General features: G+C 40.4%; 1 protein-coding gene across 1 annotated transcript; it reads left to right on the top strand.

Moving 5' to 3' along the window:
* The first annotated feature begins 205 nt into the window (after window positions 1–205).
* LOC126416547 (uncharacterized) lies at window positions 206–21,471 on the top strand. Its single transcript, XM_050084292.1, has 6 exons — window positions 206–314; window positions 14,988–15,098; window positions 17,302–17,442; window positions 18,839–19,087; window positions 19,469–19,579; window positions 19,771–21,471. The coding sequence occupies exons 1-6, from the start codon at window positions 219–221 to the stop codon at window positions 20,482–20,484; spliced, it is 1,422 nt and encodes a 473-aa protein (XP_049940249.1). The 5' UTR covers window positions 206–218; the 3' UTR covers window positions 20,485–21,471.
* Window positions 21,472–21,763: the final 292 nt, after the last annotated feature.

The following is a 21,763-nucleotide window of genomic DNA, read 5'->3' as shown; positions in this document are numbered from 1 at the left end:
AAGCTTACTCCCGCTGCGGTAACTCCCCGGCAACTGGCGAGCTTGAGATCGCTACGGCTGAAACTGTCGTCGCCAGAGATCGCCGCTATTCGGCTGGCTGCCGGACACCGCTCCCCCTCCCCTCCCCCCTCCCTCACCGACAACCCCCACCATACCACCCAATAGGCTATCTGGGTGCTCGGGAGGTTCCTTGTCAGTAGCTTGCAGCACGTGCTGCCATGAAGGTGACGTTGAGTCGTGGAATGGCAGCAGCGCAACGGAGGAAAGCGGAGATCGCGCAGTCACTGTCGCAAAGGCGCGTCAACAAATCGAAGGTGAGCTGCGTCATGTGGTCGCACATGGCGTCATGATGCATCAGTCTTCAGAGCAGCAGTCGGCAATGTTATGTTATTTCTACGAGTGAACATTTTATAAAACTTTTTTTTTTTTTTCACTGTCCGCTCGACTGTGTCTTTAGCTGTAGTGGACAGTTACTTAATTTCAAGTGGTGTGTCGAAGTGTCGTTTCTTAAAGTGAATATCCGAGTGGCTGCATTAGCTTTCCGTCTCAGAAATTTCTCAAATGGTCAACAATGTTCAAATAAATCGTGTGGTACATAGAATCGTTTGTCATCAAACGTCAGAGTAATTTGGATCAGAGTCGAAAATGGCACTAAATGCACATACAGTTTGTATTGTGCTAACCGTTTCCTGTTGTTCATACAGTGACGAATTCTTGGCCTCGGATTTCATTTAGTATCAGGTACGGTAATATTTCAAACAGTTGTTAAGTATGTACATTGCTTGACATTCTTACACATCGATAGGATCTTCAGCATTATTTAATGTTCCTCCTTCAGAGACGACTTTGTTGTTATTTCCGAAGATACAATTCGATACAATGCTGACATTGCAAGACGCACACTAATACGTGGTTAAGGCATCCTAGTACGTAATTTTTTTAAAACATAGACCCAAGGGCTTTTTTTGCCGTCGTTTTCATAGGCCTGGTGGAAGGGGGTGTGAGTGGTGGGGATGGAGAGGGAGGGAGGGGTGGGGAAGATTATGCAGTGTGTGAGCCCTATCCCTCTAGTGACTGGAGTCTAGTCTGTGAATACTGTAGCCAGCACGTAGATGACAGGCGTGAACAGAAAACTTACCGTGCAATAAAATTTCCACATACCGGTCATTTAAATTGCAACGACCTTATTAATTTACGGGTGATAGCGTAATCCTGCTAAAAAAATCGTGTTGCAAGTTCTCAAAACAAGTACGCGAAATTAAAAATACAAAGGAATCATCAATGGCGATGTGGCTGCTGCTTCGAAGCGTTTAAGCACCACGGCGTGAAAAATGGGTAAATCAGTAATTTAGTGTTCCCACAACCAGCTTCGTAATTTAAATTCAGTGTTTCAGATACGCTTCAAAATTCTCTGCCGTCCCTTTCTCAATTGCATCTCGAAGAACACTTTCAAACAACAGATAAGAAAAGTCATATACTGGATATGTTCTGTCACTAGTGCCTACACAATTGTTCAGTAGTCTTGCATATTCCGTTAATAACTGTCACTAAAGTCTTCTTATACAGTACACCGTACAATGACTAGTCTTGTCATTTGAATCACAGTATTCTATTACGGTTCTTTATACTCAGTCGTAGTTACGTTTTTTCAAACTAAGTACAAGTGTTCATTAGTTGTCATAGAAAAGTTGGTAAGCGTTTGTTCCGCAATAGTCACAATTTTCATTTCCTGGTTTCGCGCGTCATTAAAGACGGAACAATAATTTAGTTTTACGAAGGTAATGCAGGAGCAGGTAGAGAGAATCGACCTTGTCACACCAAAACTATCACTGCAGTACTAGCCATAAATTATTCTAAAAAAGAATGCATATAAATGTAGACGAACGGAGGAACGACTTTTCGAACCTTTCCTTTGTATTCAAGTTTGTGTTGATTTTCAGAAATAAGTAAATTATTCTGTTAATTGTCAGCGAACAAGTTAAATTATGGTTCTAAATATTATACAATTCAACTATTAACTGTGTCATGAGTCGTCCGGCTCTACACCGTATGAGAAGTGTTGCATAGTTAGCGCCTTTTTTAAAAGTATTTGCAGCCGGTTGCGTTCCCCATCAACAGTTTCTGAAATAGCCAGAGTTACAAAATACATCGGCATTTCCACGAAATGTTTCTGTAAAATGTCAAACCAAGATAGCCCCGATACTGCGCGCATCATTCAGCTATATTTCCTTAATGTCATATCAAAACTGAAGAGTTACTTCAATCAGAAGATCGATAAGAGCATTTTTCTTTTTCCTATGGACTACGAACAGCTCTTTCGTCAATAAGGAAAGGTTCAGTTCTTTTTCCTTCTTTTCAGATTTACGAAAGACTTTGTGCCGTGCTGGCGTTTATAATTATTTTCCTTTTGTCTTTAATTAGCTTAGCGCTCGGTGCTTCGTTCGTGTAGACTGTGTGGGTGTGCACAGACATTTTTTTTTTCTTGAAACGAATTTGTATATTTTGAAAATCTACACACTAGTCTACGCAAACTAAGCTGTAAACCGGGTATTCAAATTTAATAATGCAATTCTTCGTATATGATTTGCACATTTTTAAAAGTTTAATTGAATTTATTTATTCTTACGGATATGGTACATGTACAAATCAACAATCTAGAAACATTGTACCTGCTCATCTCAAATTGATATTCCTGTACACAGACTCGCATTCAAACGTTTTGTCATCAGTAACTGTTAGTGCCTGGCATTTATTTTACTAATATTCTATTAGAAACAAATACAAAAAATGAACTGTGTATGTAGTGTAATATCAATAAAATTTCATTTCCTTATAGTCGTGAAAACGCATCTGAAATTACGAATTAGTCGTACAAAGAACTATGCATAATGTACAAATGTATAAGTACAGTATCCAAATTAAGAACCATAGTAAGCAAAATAAAAATTCTCTGTAATGTTTATTTAACTCGGAACCTGATTATAAACAATATTTCTAGTACGGTGGCCGTACCTGCTTCGCAAGTCTAAATCGCGATTTTGTAAATGTCTCCATGAAAACGCCTCTTCATAGCTCCGCAGGCGGCTATTGTATTCGCCTACGGCGTCGCAGTTGAAAGCTGTCAAAAGCGCTGCCTGATGTTAGGGATTTCCTTAAGATGACTCGATTTTAGGAGTGTCTTAGTAATAAAAAATAAAGGCCTTAAAACTTCATGAACGATGCGGCATTATTCACACATCGCAGTGTTTATGACGTCATATCACCTTAACTATGACAGGTATATGGTTCTTACTCCGACAGCGATTGTTGCGAGACACTAAGGAATACGTGTATCCAGTTTGGTTGAAATCGATCAAGTGGTTTAGGAAGAGATGTGGAAATTACACACAAATATTCATTTATTTGTCTAACATGTATGGATATTAGGCCTACTGAAAAATTAACTTATGGAAGATCTATTTCTTTTTCTAAGCAATTAACAGTGCCGATTTCGTGGTGACTCAAATAGCTTTCGTTGATTTAGTTCACAAATCGCAACCAACACCTTCTAAACTTTTCACGCTAATTAAGGCCACAAAAGCATAGTCTTTGCCGAATGCACTTTGACCATAAAGCAATTCTGGGTGCTCGAATCGGGTGCTTTAAAAAACTGTCGTTTCACTTTTTGTGGTGACATTTCAATAAAAACTTTCGTTCCCTAACACACACTATTTTATTTCTAGCCGAGAAGTCAATTACAAATTTTCGTAGGTTAAGCTTCAAAAATGCTTTCACTATGAATTATTTCCACCTACTTCCCGTAAACATAGTGAGTGTAGCTTGTCCCCCTGCGGATAGGATCGTGGTCTAGCACGCCGCGTCACTTCCTAAACGTGCGTTCACTGTAATTGCTGAATACTGTTAACGGCAGTTGTGCCAACAAGCGTTAAGATATACAGCTCTGTTGGTGGGCAGCAGGAAAAGCGTGGCGGAAAGATTCGAGGTAGTCCCCGGCCCCCGTGCCGTGGGCGATGTTTCCGCGCTGAGCGGTTCTTTCCTCTGCCGACCTTAAAACACTTCCTCTTCCGGTAGCGTCACACTGCCACCAACTGCCTTAGAGCTGGACAGTGCTTTACGGCAGTGTGAAAGCACCTATAAGACAAATCACTACGATTCTTTTTTTAACTACATATTTCTGTGTAAAGTTACACAAGTGGTATTGCTCATTACCGGTTTCGACTCATTGCTAGTTACAGGAAAACTTCGCGAAAAGGATGACGCGAAAAATAACGCGAAATATAACACGAAATTGGCGCTTTTTAGTGAAATAATGTGAAATCGCCGATTTCTATTAAATACTGTCATTTTATGGTATAAAAATGTTATAAATCTGAGGACAACGGCTTACCAATATCCGTTGAATGTTGAAATGCATTTGCTAAAAACAGCACCGAACTGGCAAAAAATGACACCGAATTTGCAAAAACAGCACCGTGTCGACAAACCAATAACGCCGGATTTGTCAAAAAAAAATAATCTCCATAGTTAAAATAACACCGAAATCGACGAAAATGATGTCCCGTACTCAGAGGGGCGTAGGGGACGATGGGGAGACCCACATCGCTGTACTAGGCAAGGTCCTAGTGGAGGTGGTTTGCCATTGCCTTCCTCCGACCGGAATGGGGATGAATGATGATGATGAAGACGACACAACACCCATTCATCACGAGACAGGAAAAATCCCTGACCCCGCCGAGAATCTAACCCGGGACCCCATGCGCGGGAAGCGAGAACGCTACCGCAAGACTACGAGCTGCGGACATCGGCAAAAAATAACACTAAAATGAAAAAAATCATGGTAACTGGCAAAACATAACAGCGATATTAGCAAAATAAATACTTAACTAGGCAAAAAAGTAAAACCGAATTTAGCAAAAAAGTAACACCAAATCTGACAAAATAGTAATACATAAAATAGAAAAAAACAGCTCCAAAATGAACCTAATTTAGCAAAAAATAACGCCAAATTCGGTAAAAAAATAACACGGAAAAGAGAAAAATAGAAACTGGCAAAAAATAGTGAATCTGGCGAAAAACGAATCAGACAAAAAATAGCACTGTGTGGCAATAAATAGCACCGAAACTGACAAAAATAGAGTAATTGGTAAAGAATAACACCATATTTGGCACGAAATAACACCGAATTTGGCCATAAAGTAAAAAGATTTTTTTCGTGTTCCTACTTATTACCAATTCGTCAGTTAACCTGGTTAAAAAAAGATCCGAATAAGTGCGAGCAGGACTCGAGCACAGTGTTCGTACAAACTTAATTATGTATACATATAGTTCATCCTTCCTGAGAATCGAGAATTTCGACAATTTTTGCCTTTGTCTACGAGGGCTATCCAAAAAGTTAGGTCCGATAGCGCGCGAAACGGAAACCAATGTGAAAATCAAAAATGTTATCGTAGTGCTCGTCATAGAAGACAGCCGTCTTTGCTTTCCGCCATTTCTCTAAGCTGGTCTGCAGCTCGTTGCCTGTGGCAAACTGTTTTCATCGTAGCCAGGGTCATGTGAACAGAGATAAAAATCAGAGGGAGCCGCGTCCGGGCTCTATGGTTGGCGATCAAAGACTTCCTATCGAAATCCCTGCAGGTGCGTCTTCGTTGCCCCTACAATGTGCTGCCGAGAATTGTCAGTAAGAAGGAAATGCGTGACAGTTAGGTTATGCTTACTGCATGAAATCGGGCGAAAGCTCACGGCGAGCACGCTCAGAACTGAAAAGGAGCGATGTTGATGCGCTCGATACGCATACTAGAGACACAGCCCAACATATCCCGTGGAAAGCTTCATCGGGTTTTCACAGTGGTTTTCGTTTCGCGCCCGGTTGGCAAGATATCAAAATACCTGACATAAATGGGCGTCCTTTTGATTGAACTGAATTAGAAGCTTCAGGTTTTTACACCGCCAAGGGACTGTAACCCTTGGCATGTAGCAAAAATTTCAACTAGGTACGTATACCCATTCCTGAGAAAAAAGATTTTTAAAAGTCGGAGACACAGACCGTGACCCTATAAGGGTTCCATACGTCTGACGCTGTGAAAGAGAGGTCGCCGTGCAGAATACGCTGACGAGCAACAGATCTTAGACTGTTTAAAGCAAGAACGTTTTTGACTGCATCTACAGACTCCCTACTTATTTTTGTTGAAAAAGTATCAGACAAAAATCGACAAAAGTTACAGGAATGTGACATTTAATATTGTCCCTGCGAATTAAGTGTTCGAAGAGATTTTGGGACTGCAGCCGGTCTTCGCTGAAGATCACTGGCAGGTGTCCATCCGAAATATCGTGGAGTGAAGTTTACAACGACCGTTGCAATCCCGAAATCTCTTCAAACTTTAACCAGTTTCATCATAAGAAATTCAAAGCTAGTGTAGACAATTTTCAAAGGTTCCTTCTCTTCTGCAACAACTGGAAATAGATATGGTTACACTCAGGCCCACAACTTAAACTTTTTCGCAATGTCATTTGTGCTTTTCTCACATTAATTTCACCGTTTGGTGCAGGTATTTAAAGCACAACATATTAAGAGCAAAGGCCAATTAAAGATCTTTATTAACTTCTTCTAATTTCAAATCATCGAAAATATGTTACATTATGCAAGCATCCAATGAATTTGTCTTTCTCACGCCCCTTGCAAGATCTTTTTGAGTGCTTCCGCAATTTTCTAGGAAGCACGAATGATATCTATATTATTATATCAGCAGCGTTACATTCTCTTCGGACTACCCAATCGTTCACGCAGCTCATGTCAACAACGACAAAGCGGAGAGAAAGCAAATTTTCCTTGATGGTTAGCCGAAAAGCTGACAACTAGCGAAACAATTGGCGAAGAAATGCGAAAGCCAACCAAACAAAACCGAATGCCGCTTGCACACGCGCGCCTAGTTTTTTATAGCGATTACATAAAAGAGAAATCTATTTATTAGTACGTCCGCTCCGCTGTAAAAGCGGCTTTACATAGTAATTCGTTAACTGCACTATGTTGGAACTGAAGTCTAGATTTGGCTACGTAATGATATAACGCTGGTGAATTTGAAAGATCAAAGATATTAAGAATAGTCACATTGTAAAATTTATTATCAGAAAAAGCCTTCGCAAAGTCATAACTAGTAAAAAAAATTCTTAACTACTTGTGTAGATAAGCTAGATGTACACTAGGATTAGGATAGACGATGCGACTAGTAAACTATTATCTGGTGGTCTGAAGTGTAGACTTAACAGCCAGTATGAAACAGGAAAAAGACCCCAATGAAGAAAAAAGGCAAGAACAGGGAGGTAAGGCCTTGTAACAGATCAGAAAGGTCCTTGAAAAAGACATAGATACGGAAATCGCTTTGTTCATCTAACGAGAGATTTTTTTTTTTAAAAGGTCTTATGGGACCAAACTGCCGAGGTCATCGGTCCCTAAGCTTACACACTACTTAATCGAACTTAACCTAACTTACGCTAAGGATGACACACACACACACACACACACACACACACACACACACACACACACACACACACACACACACACACACACACCTGAGGGAGGACTCGAACCTCCGACGGGGGGAGCCGCGCAGACCATGACAAGATGCCTTTTAAAATTACAAGAAATTTGAAGCTTCAAAGACATCCTTTATGAACCTGATGACAGACATCAAGACGTGGAGCTATGCCTGCTAATTGTGCTTTAGGAATTTGATGACAGGTATCAAGATGTTCATCTGTACCTCCTACACTGTGCAAACTTTCTTTTTCTTTCTTTTCGTAATGAGAACCAAAAGCTGTTTTATTACTATCTAAATTGCAAAGTTTAGTAAAGCGAACTTCAAAAGATCGACGCTTTTGGCCTACGTAATATTTCTGAAGGGCACCACGTTTATCTCATACATGCTTGCTTGACTTTGAGTATGTATTATGAACTACTGTAGTCGTATTTGGAAAGCTAAGTTATTACTTTCTCCAGTTACAATCGTATTTCTTGGCACAGAAGTGTGCAATCAGCTTAGACAATTGCCGTATAATGTGCGTTCCTTCCGTAGGGGCGGCGACGGGAAGGGAATCTGGCCACCTTGAACCACTAAATTCAGAATAAGATGTCGACCCGGTGAGGATAAGGGATAATGCCAGGAAAAAAAATTGTCTTCCACACTCGTGTCTTCCGCCACTTTCGACAAAAGTTTACACGTCGCGGTAATATACTTCATGTCCTGCGAATTTCACGGTGACTTATTTTCACTCTTAAAATTATAAGCGTTTCTGTATCCGAAATAGTTAATTATATATGAAATACGATCTGAAACCAGCAGCAACAGTCGCCTAACTAAACAGAGTACGTCGACCAATCCCATTTCCCTGGAATACGTTCATCAGTCTGCAGAGTTACGTGCGTGGAATTGGGACTTGCCACAGCCTGCATCCGTCATGATCCTTACTCCGCCGACCAGTCGGCCGTACGAATACGATTCTACTAGCCTTACAGCTCGATCAGACAAATTCACAGTGTTGGTAATGAACTGTCCAGAAACAGGCGTACATCTAACAAGTACTACGTGAAGTGGCGAACTGCTAAGGGCAAATTTTCCTGTAGTGCCAGCACGAGTCTGCCGAGAAGTACGCTACTACATTCAGTTATCGGAGTGGCATACATAGTCGGGTGATCGTTGGTAATATTGCACCATGCGACCCAGATCGGTGTTGACAATGACAATCAAACAAGGGAGATCACTTGTGTGTGAGATAGTCCAAATATTCACCCTAGCTCAGCATTCAGCTCACTGCCACAAACACCCATATAAAAGTATCACAACGTCCGGAAGAAAACTAATATCCAGTGAAACTGGATACAAGAATTACGTGGATCAAACGTTTAGCAAAGTTATTAGCAAAGAATATTAGGATTTTCAAAGCTTCAGCACGTGTCAGTTTCATTCGCACTAGAACAACAAAAACTTACATAAATAAGGCCTACTTTCAGTTGTCTTAAGAGACCAGATGCTTGAGCAATACAGCCGATGACGTATAGCAGGACGTACGTTTGGTTATACGGGCGTTCACCGTCTAGCGCTCTATAAGCACCACTGCCCACTCCCGTCGAACAGTGAGGCAAAAATATGTTAGCATTAAAATGATGTTTGTCAGGCGCGATGGTGCATCCCATCAGTCCAGGTCTTGCATTTTTCTTGTACAATGCTTTGAGACTGAAAGAACTCAAATGTTCAAATGCGTGAGAGTTCCTAAGGGACCAAACTACCGAGGTCTTCGGTCCCTTTAACTTATGCTAAGAACAACGCACACGCACTCAAGCCAGAGGGAGGACTCGAACCTCCGGCGGGAGGGATCGCGCAATCCGTGACATGGCGCCTCAAACCGCACGGCCACTCCGCGCGGCTGAAAGACCTCAGTCCAGGTAGCTATCTTCCTTTGTTCATCAATGGAATATCTGGACGCCGTGGTTTAATCTGCGGTTAACAAAAACGAGAATTCCCACTTAATGTTAACAGAAGAAGCAAAAGTACCGGCTGGAGGGGCAAGTAAATTTCATATCCCTTCGACCTTTTCTGCTTGCTTTGCTCAGATCTCAGCCGCTAGAAATCGAAAACTTTCCGTCAAATAGCACATTTGCATGAAAACCCGCTCGCCGACCTCTGACAGCTTACAATATTGTAGCAAAGTCGCAGCAGGAATCCGTGGCTGTACATGAGCGAGGTGTGTAGGCGGCAGCTGTTTGAACCAAACGCTCTGCTGCAACATAAACCATGTCAGTGATAAACATCTGTTAAGTGGCTGTCGTTTCTTTAGGATGTTACTTGTACGTGACGAAACGTCGCTGTAGAAATGACTGTGACAACAGCTTGCGTTTACTGTCGCGGGTCGAGGGAAAGGCTCACTGCCAGAAAATATGAAATGGTTGAAATGGCTCTGAGCACTATGGGACTTAACTTCTGAGGTCATCAGTCCCCTAGAACTTAAAACTACTTAATCCTAACTAACCTAAAGACATCATATACATCCATGCCCGAGGCAGGATTCGAACCTGCGACCGTAGCGGTCGCGCGGTTCCAGACTGTAGCGCCTAGAACCGCTCGGCCACTCCGGCCGGCGCAGAAAATATGAACACATAGGGTAGGATAACTCACGTATCCCTCTCCCTCCAGTTATTTCGTAAATAGTCTTTCTTTCCTGCGGTCGCTTTTACCTATTCAAAAAAGCAGATAAATATTCACTCGACGCCTTCCTGAGAGAGAATCTCCACTCATTCCAAATTAATAATATAAGTGTAGACCAGATGAAGCTTAAATTTAGAGAAATAGTATCGGCAGCAATCGAGATTTGTACCAAATAAATTAACAAACGACAGAGCTGATCCTCCTTGGTACACAAAACGTGTTACAACACTGTTGCAGAAAAAACGAAACAAACATGCCAAATTTAAACAGACGCAAAATCCCCAAGATTGGCGATCCTTTACAGAAGCTCGAAACTTAGCGCGGAGTTCAACGCGATATGCTTATAACAGTTTCCACAACCAAACTTTGTCTCCAAACCTCGCAGAAAATCCAAAGAGAATCTAGTCCTATGTGAAGTACTTCAGCGGCAAGAAATAATCAATGCCTTCTCTGCACGATAGCAATGGAGATACTATCGAAGACAGTGCTGCCAAAGCAGAGATAATAAACACAGCCTTTCGAAATGCCTTCACAAAAGAAGACGAAGTAAATATTTCAGAATTCGAGCCGAGAACAGCTGCCAACATGAGTAACGTAGAAGTAAATATCCTCGGAGAAGTGAAGCAACTCAAATCACTTAATAAAAGCAAGTCTTCTAGTCCAGACTGTATACCAATTAGGTTCCTTTCCGAGTATGCTGATGCATTACTCCATACTTAACAATCATATACAACCGTTCGCTCGACGAAAGATCCGTACCCAAAGACTGGAAAGTTGCACAGGTCACACCAATATTCAAGAAAGGTAGTAGGAGTAATCCACTAAATTACACGCCCGTATCGTTAACGTCGATATGCAGCTGGATTTTAAAACATATATTGTGTTCGAACATTATGAATTGCCTCGAAGGAAACGGTCTATTGACATACAGTCAACATGAGTTTTGAAAACATCGTTCCTGTGGAACACAACTAGCTCTTTATTCACTTGAAGTGCTGAGTGCTATTGACAAGGGATATCAGATCGATTCTGTATTCCTGGATTTCCGGAAGGCTTTTGACACTGTACCGCACAAGCGGCTCGTAGTGAAATTGCGTGCTTATAGAATATCGTCTCAGTTATGTGACTGGATTTGCGATTTCCTCTCAGAGAGTCACAGTTCGTAGTAATTGACGGAAAGTTAGCGAGTAAAACAGAAACGATTTCAGGCGTTCCCCAAGGTAGTGTTATTGGCCCTTTGCTGTTCCTTATCTATACAAACGATTTGGGAGACAATCTGAGCAGCCGTCTTCGGTTGTTTGCAGATGACGCTGTCGTTTATCGACTAATAAAGTCATCAGAAGATCAAAACAAACTGCAAAACGATTTAGAGAAGATATCTGAATGGTGCGAAAAGTGGCAGTTGACCCTAAATAACGAAACGTGTAAGGTCATCCCCGTGAGTGCTAGAAGGAACTGGTTAAACTTCGGTTACACGATAAATCGGTCTAATCTAAAAGCCGTAAATTCAACTAAATACCTAGGTATTACAATTACGGACAACTTAAATTGGAAAGAACACATAGAAAATGTTGTGGGGAAGGCTAACCAAAGGCTGCGTTATTGGCAGGACACTTAGAAAAATTAACAGACCTACTAAGGAGACTGCCTACACTATGATTGTCCGTCCTCTTTTAGAATACTGCTGCGCGGTGTGGGATCCTTACCAGCAAGGACTGACAGAGTACATCGAAAAAGTTCAAAGAAAGGCAGCACGTTTTGTATTATCGCGAAATATGGGAGAGAATGTCACAGAAATTATGCAGGATCAGGATTTGGGCTGGAAATCATTAGAAGAAAGGCGTTTCTCGTTGCGATGGAATCTTCTCACGAAATTCCAATCAGGAACTTTCTTCTCCGAATGCGAAAATATTTTGTTGAAACCGACCTACATAGGAGAAACGATCACCACGATAAAATAAGGGAAATCAGATCTCATACGAAAAGATATAGGTGTTCATTCTTTCCGCGCGCTATAGGAGATTGGAATAATAGAGAATTGTGAAGGTGGTTCGATGAACCCTCTGTCAGGCACTTAAATGTGATTTGCATAGTATCCAAGTAGATGTAGATACGTTCCCTATCTGCCTGGCAGGGGTCGCATCACGCCCACGGGCAAGTCCTGCACAGCAGATTATAAAATTTGCGTAGAATAATTGCAGGGAGGTAGTTTTGTGGAGAGGGGAGACAGCTTTGGGGTTTCTGCCAAGGGCGCAGTATTCCCTCGGTACGGCTTTGTTGACTGATCGTGCAAATAATTTGCTCATACCGCCTCAACGACCAGCACCCAACCATCCCATGCAAGTCAGCCAGAAAGCAGGAAACAAAAGGATGCGGAAGTAGACCACAGCTCGCGGAAGAGGCGTGGCTGGGAGGCAGGGCAGTGGTGGGGGCAGACACGTGGCGCGAGGCTGGCACATGTCCCTAGCTGCTGATGTACGTGTGACGTCACGTAAGCACGGCAGGCGTGTGGCGGCGTCTCGCGTTCTAGGATAAACAGACCGAACACTTAACGCGAGTTGCCGTGCCAGTCTGTACTAGTCTTATTCATAAACATTGTCGTTAATAGGATGGATAAGGCAGGCGCGCATTCTGTCGGTTTTCAAGCAAGGTTTAAGGCGAAGAGATTAGGATTTAACAACGAAATTATTAGACTAACGCGAGCTCCAACAGGTCAAGAACTGGATAGGAAATAGGCAAAGTACATCTCAAAGGAACCATCCTGGTTATCGCCTTAATCGATTTAGAGAAAGCTACATCTGGATGACCGAATGGAGATTTAAACTCAGCTTTTCCCGAATGTGATTCATTTTCTTGCCGACCGCGGTGGTCTAGCGGTTCTAGGCGCTCAGTCCGGAACCGCGCGACTGCTACGGTCGCAGATTCGAATGTTGCCTCGGGCATGGATGTGTGTGATGTCCTTAGGTTCGTTAGGTTTAAGTAGTTCTAAGTTCTAGGGGACTGATGACCACAGATGTCAAGTCCCATAGTGCTCAGAGCCATTTGAACCATTTTTTCATTTTCTTAACCGCTGCGCGCAACGAGGCTGGAGATCCTTCTTGAGTATTAGGGTTACACATCCAGCACCTTACTTTCCCTACTTTTCGTTCATCTGTACTTAATAACACATCCTTTAATGATTCCATATTTTGTCAAATGGGCTTTCCACCAAATTTGTACTTGTAGATTACAGTTGTAAATTTTTTTCTGTGGAATTCATTATGAAAATTATTTTTTGGTTAGTCATTTGTTATAATTTTTCACCGGTAAGTCAAGACAATAAAGGGGGGGGGGGTTGGAGGGGGGGGGTTGTTTGGGGGAAGGAGACCAGACAGCAAGGTCATCGGTCTCATCGGATTTGGAAAGGACGGGGAAGGAAGTCGGCCGTGCCCTTTCAAAGGAACCATCCCGGCATTTGCCTGGAGCGATTTAGGGAAATCACGGAAAACCTAAATGAGGATGGCCGGTTGCGGGATTGAACCGTCGTCCTCCCGAATGCGAATCTAGTGTCTAACCACTGCTCCACCTCGCTCGGTCAGACAATAAAGATTCAAAGTATAGTGTATCGAAGTTCATGTGACAACCATCAAGTAATTTCAATCATTTCTCCTATTGATTTGAACACCTAACTGAAGCAAGGTAAAATTATTGTTGACACTCGAAAAAGAACTCGTTTGGATTAGTAGCCTCCATTTTTTAATTTAGGCAACTAATCTGTACTTATTTTTAAAATGAAGTTCTCAAATGTGACTGACAAGATACTTGATCTGTTTATGTACTTCCAAAACTGTAATACTTTTCATTTTCTAAATTAATTACGAATAAACATAAATACGTGAGCCAATTTCTGTACGAAGTACCAACAGGGCCTAATTGGATTTTTTGTGGTATCTATTCTGTCCGCCATGTTGCCCTCAATTCGTTTCCCAAGTGATTGTCGTTCACAAAAATACGTTCTGTAATTCGGTATTACTTTACAAGAAATTCATATCCTGTACGTGATATACGTTACTTTGTTTGGTTATATGATGAAACTTACTTCAGCGACAAGAGGGGAAAATACTAAAACTGTTTCTCGAAGAGGGGCCTAATTCAGAAATCATAATAGAAAAATAGTTTATTTAATGAAATTATGACTGGTTGTAGTGTATTTTCTGATGGCCATGAAACTGCCTTGCGATAAAATACTGCCTTGTGTAGATAAGTCTGGGCACAGGCAGATATTCTCTTCAATTTTTTATTGCTGCTCAGTGGTTTGGTGGTAAATTGCCAAACTACAAATACTATAGTTATCATGTTCGATTCCCGATCATTCCTAGGATTTTTATCTACCACTTTTCCCTTCTTTCACCTGTAGTAATGTTTGTTGATGTGAAAAATGCAGTCACGCCGTGGTTCGGAACCCACATTGCACTGTTAGGTACCTCCTGGCCCCGCTGACTGGCTGCGTCGGTAGGTCGGTCAGTCAGCCAAAGGACGAAGAAGGCAACGGCATACGGTACCTCTCCCAACAGACCATGCCTGGTTAAGTACTGTGTTAAAAACAAACTTTGGCTTGATGACAGCTTTTTGGCTAGAAAGTAAGAAATGGTACTACATACAAAAGAAGATTGCTCACGTAGTCAAGCAAATCGCAAATTTCATATGACTGTGGAACACGAAGTTTATTCTTTTTAAATCATAAAATAGTATGAATATTGCCGTACTCGACGAATTCCACTTCATAAAGTATATTTACGTCTGTTACAGAATACCTCTGAAAGCAGTTCCGACCTTTTGACCGAAGAATACGACGAACTGAAGAGGAATTATCGGTCAATGCAAGAGGAAAATTTGAAGTTGCAAGCTATCATAACGGACGTAAGTAGCTCACCGAATAAACGTGGCCTTAGCTGTTTACATTCTTGACTTAATCAACGTGTTTAGTGTACCGTCATATAATGTTACAACTCGTGTCACTTTAGCTTTCTGCAGAATCGATGAGACTAATGTAGCATCTTCAGATCGTTAGCTATGATGCTTCTAATGAAAAATCGGATCTCTTCATTGCTTATTCGAAATTCATTCATAAGCATTGTTCCCGTTCTTGTAAGCAGTCAATAGCACCGAAGACAATTACACTGCCCGTCAACTTTGACCAGTGATATCAACCAGAACCTTTTTGGCGACTAATACAATACAATCGCAGTTAGACTGTGATAGACTCCCGTACAGTGAGAACAAAGGGAGTTTGGGTGGACCTTCAAAACGCATTAAAAACTTAAAAATATCGCACTACAGAAGAAAAATTGTTTTTATTAGTGACATAAGTATAACAACAGAACGCACAAAGATTGTGTTGACACAGTTGTTCGTTCTCCCAACACATAACCAAACTGTTACTTTACTCGAGCTATAATCCGTTTACCATAGGAATAAACCTGCTGTAAGCACTGCACTATGTATTCTTCCGCGTTTGCTGGAACCTCATTGGATTTCCGTTTCACGTGGGACTGGAGCCAAGCTGTCTAGAGTACTGTCGAGTACGATAATAGGGGTACTTTTGTACTGTGCGTTACGCGCACATCAACTTAGCGATAATACGGGACAACAGCTTTACCGGCGCAATTAACTTGGACGGCACTGGCTGGTCAGCTGGTACAGTTAGCCTGCAGTGACGTGGCTGCAAATCTCCCACAATATGCTCCTTAGACGACCAAACGAAAACCGCAACACGTTATCGTTTTTTAGCTAACGTACTGTTGTAATTAAAAACAAGGATGATGAAAATTCCTGACTTGACCACTGGGTAATTTTTCTGCATAAGCTGTGTGTAACGTAAGAGAGTATTCAAGGATTTCACCGTATAAATACTGAAGCCACTAAAGGTATTACTTACAGTAAGTTGTCTGGTAATCTCTTAGCTCCTTCCTTATCCGAATCCGAGAAATACATTTCATTTCTGGAAGTGTCACTGGCTACATTGATAACAAGCCTATCAACAACAGAATCCACGAAGCCAACCAGGCGCAGCATTTTCTCTTCTATGACGAGCCGTTCTATATCCCGTCAGCGTTCGGCAGTGACGTGTGAAAAAGCTGCATGCGTATAGTTCTAGTACGTCTGGCGGCTTAACAGTCTTGTTACTTCTCGGGCCATGTTCCGCAGCTTGGCTCCACATCATTTCTGTTGGGTTCATATTGAAATGGTACAGAGCAAATGTAAAAATGCAGCATTTGCATTATGTGCTCGATGCTGTGAAAATAATTGTTTTTCATGTTTCTACGATAATTAATCTACCTCTGTGGTCTGTTTCCTTCACATGATCTTCAAAGTCCTTTGTCATCCATGACAGAATTACAATATCAGCAGCAAACCTCCAAATTTTAATAGATATTCCCTGAACTTCAGTTCTCTTCTAAATTTCTCTTGGATTTCTTTTCCTGCTTGTTGAATGCACACAAGAATAACATCGGGGACATACTACAATCCTATCTCACTTCCTTATCAACTACTGTTCCCTCTCACTTTCTTCAACTATTACAATTGCAGTCTGGTTTCTGAAATATGTTGTGCATGCAATATAAAATATATAAATCCTTACAAGCTACTGAATTAATTTTCTTAGTGCACTGACTCCAAAACTTGCATTACTAAAGCGTGATAGCAACATAACCATATTTAACCCTTTAAGTGACAAAAGGTTTTTTTTTCTAGCTCTACAGTGAAATATGTCAGTAAGTACTCTTTGGGAACAGCAATGAATAAACATTATCAATTTATTACGTATTTTTAAGTATGCCCTGAGGTATGAAGTGATAAAGGTTCATACCATTGAAACAAGAGAAAAAACAATTATTCGTGGTAATTCCAGTTGTTTACCAGTGGTACATATCAGTGCCACTTAAAGGGTTAAATGCATTCTGTTACACACAGATGGGGGTAATATTCAGTATATTTTTTCCCCACCTATGTTACACGGATGTTGGAGCAGGTGAATACTATATTGTTTCTAGGGCACTGATAATAGTTTCATGTACTTTTCATTAAATTTCGTAGCCATTTAACTAGATATTTTTTACAGGTAACACAGGTGAACAAACGGTGGCAGCGATATAATAACGATCGTCAAGTGTATGTAGACAAACTTTTGACAACCATAAAAGAACAACAAGAACAAATGAATAAGATATCTGAGGACTCAGCTGTCAACTTGAACAAACAGGTATGATTCCAGTCATTTGTATTCACTTACTAATATTACCATGGATTTCTTGCCACTTGCATTGTTAGAATTAGTTTCTCTAAAAGGTAATTGATAATCAGTACTATAGCAGAAGTGCTAATCCATCTGAATATGCAGAAGAGCTTCTGTGGAGCTTAGATAATTGGGGAGAGATAATGGCTAAAGTGCTTGACAGCTCTTGGTAAGAATATTGCCACAAATGGCAAGCTTTCAGACTTGAATACAATCTGGTATGTGGTTTTGATCTCCCATCAATTTTCATACCAGAATACATCGACAAAGACTGTGGTATCATATTTGGCAGTACTGTCACATATTTGTTCCTTCATATGTGAAATTTGCCAGGCAGCAAACAAAGATTTATGCTTAAGTTGTTGTATTTATCAGATGATCATTTAAAATATTGTGACTAGCTTTTTGGAAAATTTACTGAATTTTGAAGTACTGAGAACAATCTCTAACAAATAAACACAGTGAACTAAGCTTCTTGTTAATAGTATAGAGATAAGTATTTAACTCACTCTAAGGGAGTGTTGTTTTAAGTATTGTGCTTTCGAGAAGAGCATTCTGAAGGCTGCATTTGTACCATGTCACAGTTTGTAGCCACACAGAATTTCATGTAGTACAAACCGTGAATGTACTAACAATGGACCCATCCAGGTACTTCCAACAGACAAACTCGGACTTCATCCATCTTATTTTAATAAACTCCAGGAAGGTTTCCTATATACGCTGTCAGCCTCTTGCCTGAGAGAGGTGATATTCAGCAAATAATGGTTTATCTGCATACTAGGGTTTCTTTCACGCTTTAGTTTTGGGCTGCAAGTCATATCCAAATGTGGGATGTTAGAGTTGTAGGTTACTTTGATCTAACAGACCATGATGGAAGTTATTATAGATAAACAAAACACTTGCTCATATCTTGACTGATGTCTACAAATATTTATTTCTTCATTAAGTACTTCTGCACTTTACTTAACAGATTCACACTAAATAATAGTTTGTTGAGTGATGGTATATCAGGCATCATTTGAGATTTTATGCACTTAAATATGCTGATAAACAGAACCTAAGGCAAGAGAACTCGAACCATATAATCAGGCACGTAACTCAAGCATCACATACCAATATAAGAATAATGGCTTAACAGCAGTGTTTCTTATCACACATTTCAGTTACCTAAGAGTGGAGGTTTACTTTGTTAGTATCCCCTCCTAAGAAGAGGCATATCAAAGCCTTGATTAACACTGAAATTCACTTTTAGTGCAGGCATTACTAATGTATAAAATATTACATTTGTAGTACTGCCATCATTATCTGTACTATTTCTACTCCAAAATCTAATTTTTCTTGGAAATCTTTGTGTTATTAACAGAACTCAGCTGGCAGTGAAATTGAGAATCTGAGACAAAAAAATCTGGAGCTGAGAGAAGAGGTTCACCATTTGAGGAAAGAGCTTGATGAGAAAGAACGAGAAGGAGCTGCTCTGAGGGTACAGGCACAGGTCCACCGCGATGACTGGGAAGCAGAGCGTGCAGAGAAAATTGCTGCCCTGCAGCAGCGCGAACAAGCAGAGAAGCGTGTAGAAGAATTGAAAATGGACTTACGGAATCTTTCACACAAGGTGAGATCTTACAGCCAACACAGGGGAAAGCTGCTCTACTATTCTTGGAATTCATTAAGTATCTTTATCTACTTCCTTGTACAGACACACATACTGCCCTCCCCTCAAAACTACAGATTAAAAAACACTTGCAGTATTAAATGTAAACACTTATTATTCCATGAGATAAGACTACAGTGTTGTTAATCAAACAAGAAATTTACACTTGCAGGAAAACTTGCATGAAAGCATTAGATATACGCAAAACTCAGATAAGAGCTTACACTATTTGCATAAATATGCTGTCAAAACTATCACAATAGCTATTTGAATGAATATATTCATACCCCACATTTTTTGTGGTTTTCTACATGCTCATAATGTCCTTGTTTTATACCGCAGTTGAGAGAAGAACGCTTGCGCAGTCCATTCCAGTGCCCAAGCTGCGGGCACTGTATTCCTTTAGAGGATACAGCAATAGCTCCTAAACCTGTGGAACCATGCAAAAGAAGGGTAAGAATCCAAAATATTAACCACTAGTTAATTCAATAAATATATTTAATCTTGGCATAAGGTCATGTTGAATGCAACGGTAAAGAAAGTAACAACAGATGTCAGTAGATAAGTATCAATTTATATTCTTGCCGTCTGCATGAACTGTTATGTAATCTTACTGATGTATTACTTTCGGTTTTCCTTTGCAGGGATCCTTGATAGCGCGAGGTTGTTACATGACATCAGATGATGATATGTACCTCACCTGTGACGAAGTTGCCAGCAGAAATCCATCATCTGCACTGGTCAAAGATTCAAATACAGAAGACTCTGGCAGTAGGGAAAAAAGCTGTGAAACAACTGAAACACTTAAAAATAATTTTCCTGAAGATTCTCCATGCACAAGCTTCTCAGTTGTATCTGGTGAAGGTGCTGTGACATTGGGGTTCAGCAGTTCTGGGTTGGCTTCCGTTACTTCTTTCCCTGTAAATACATATTCTCCAATGGCAGCAAGTGGAGCATCAAGGAAAAGTACTCCATATCGAAGTGGTTCTCCTCCCTCAGTTCAACGGCACTCAAGAAGGTCTTCACAATCATGTACCCCAGTCTCGACACAAGAAGATGAAGATGGTGGTATAGCAACACAAACTCGTATGGACATAATTTGCCCTGGGTGTAGTGCTGTATTCCCACCTGGTCACCACATAGACTTCTTAGACCACTTCGAACTCTGCCAACAGCAGAAACCTCCAATCAGTGAGGAACTAGAAGAGCCAAAAACTGTGCTGAAATGTCCAAAATGTAGTCGGACTTTTCCATCTTGTCAACAGATTAACTTCTTAGATCATTTTGATCAATGTAAGTGGCCAGAAAGGAGGTTTGTTGAACAGGATACAGCAAACAATGGCTGCATGAGCAGGTGATATGCCTAAGTTTGAGAAGTGGCTTCCCAGTATCCAGTCACAATCCTACCCAACCTGCAGCTCCTCTTCCGCTTCTCCTAGTATATTTATTGTGCTTCTGTTGCAAAGTGTGCAGTAACAGTATTCTCTCTCTCATATTTCTGAGAGAAAATCTCTGTGGTTAACAAACCTCTCTCATTTTTACCAGTGTAAATATCACACCTATTAGAAGGCATAGGAAGAAACCTTCTAGACATGGTAGAGAACAGAACAGGCCATTGTGTTCAGTGTAATAAGTAATTTCATTACAGCAAGATGTAGTATGATAAACATTGAGTGAAGAAATCCAAATGTCTGAGACAAGTAAAGTAAAACAGTGCAGGAATGGTAGTGATAACACAATGGGTGTGTCACAATCTTTGGATAATAGAGGAACTGTGTTGGGGAGACTCCTTCTGTTTCCTGCTACAAAGTGCAGAAAGAATGAAAATAGACAAGAATTGTGAGAATGAAAAAGTATCTCCTGTGTTGCAAACTACATTACACAAAACAAAATGAAAGTTTTCTTTTGTTGTCCTCTCTCCTTACCACAGAAGCAAGGAGAATGAAACTTGAAAATAATTTACACTGGCCCTGTGTTCCACAGATTTGAAAATCTAGTCAAATTACAATTTCTATTGATTGTAACACAGTATGATATAAATTGTATTACTTAATGTTTATTACTGTTAGTCTGAAAACAAAAATATTTCTCAACTACACAGAACTTTTTCTTTGTGCAATCTACCTCATTGTTGACAGAAATATGAAATTGTCGTTTTCTTTTATTTACCCAGATATAACACATTTTTCTCATGCAGACTTATTTTGGCAATTATGGTATATCTGACAAAATATTAGCCAAAACAGGCTTGTGGCGAAATTAAAACTCCAATGCAGCCAAACTCAGCAATTGTTTGACAAAATTCCGTAAATGTCGCTGGATAAATAAAAGAAAAATGACAGTAATGGCACAAGCAATTAATGTTGTATTTTACCAAGCATGTCATTCATATTAAGTGTATGATTAAATCAGAATAATCCTATAAGATAATTATGAATTGGTAAACACTACATCAAAAATCAGGGTTTATTATTCTCATTTTTAGATAAAGCTGCAAAATTTAGTGCTACTGAATTGTAAAGAACTTCATAAAGATTTAATACTTAATAAGGGGTTCAGCTCTCTTTGGTCAATTAATCTCTACCAGTCAAACAAGCAGTGAACTGGTACAGTGAGAGATATAAACAGAGTGACATT

Source organism: Schistocerca serialis, chromosome 8, assembly GCF_023864345.2.
Source record: "Schistocerca serialis cubense isolate TAMUIC-IGC-003099 chromosome 8, iqSchSeri2.2, whole genome shotgun sequence".
NCBI classification, from domain to species: domain Eukaryota; kingdom Metazoa; phylum Arthropoda; class Insecta; order Orthoptera; family Acrididae; genus Schistocerca; species Schistocerca serialis.
This window is presented reverse-complemented; position numbering and strand designations above follow the sequence as displayed.

Coding starts and splice junctions, on each gene's coding strand:
- LOC126416547 (XM_050084292.1), top strand. CDS start 219: ATGAAGGTGACGTTGAGTCGTGGAATGGCAGCAGCGCAACGGAGGAAA. Junction 17,443..18,838: donor CTGTCAACTTGAACAAACAG/GTATGATTCCAG, acceptor TGTTATTAACAG/AACTCAGCTGGCAGTGAAAT. Junction 19,580..19,770: donor TGGAACCATGCAAAAGAAGG/GTAAGAATCCAA, acceptor TTTCCTTTGCAG/GGATCCTTGATAGCGCGAGG.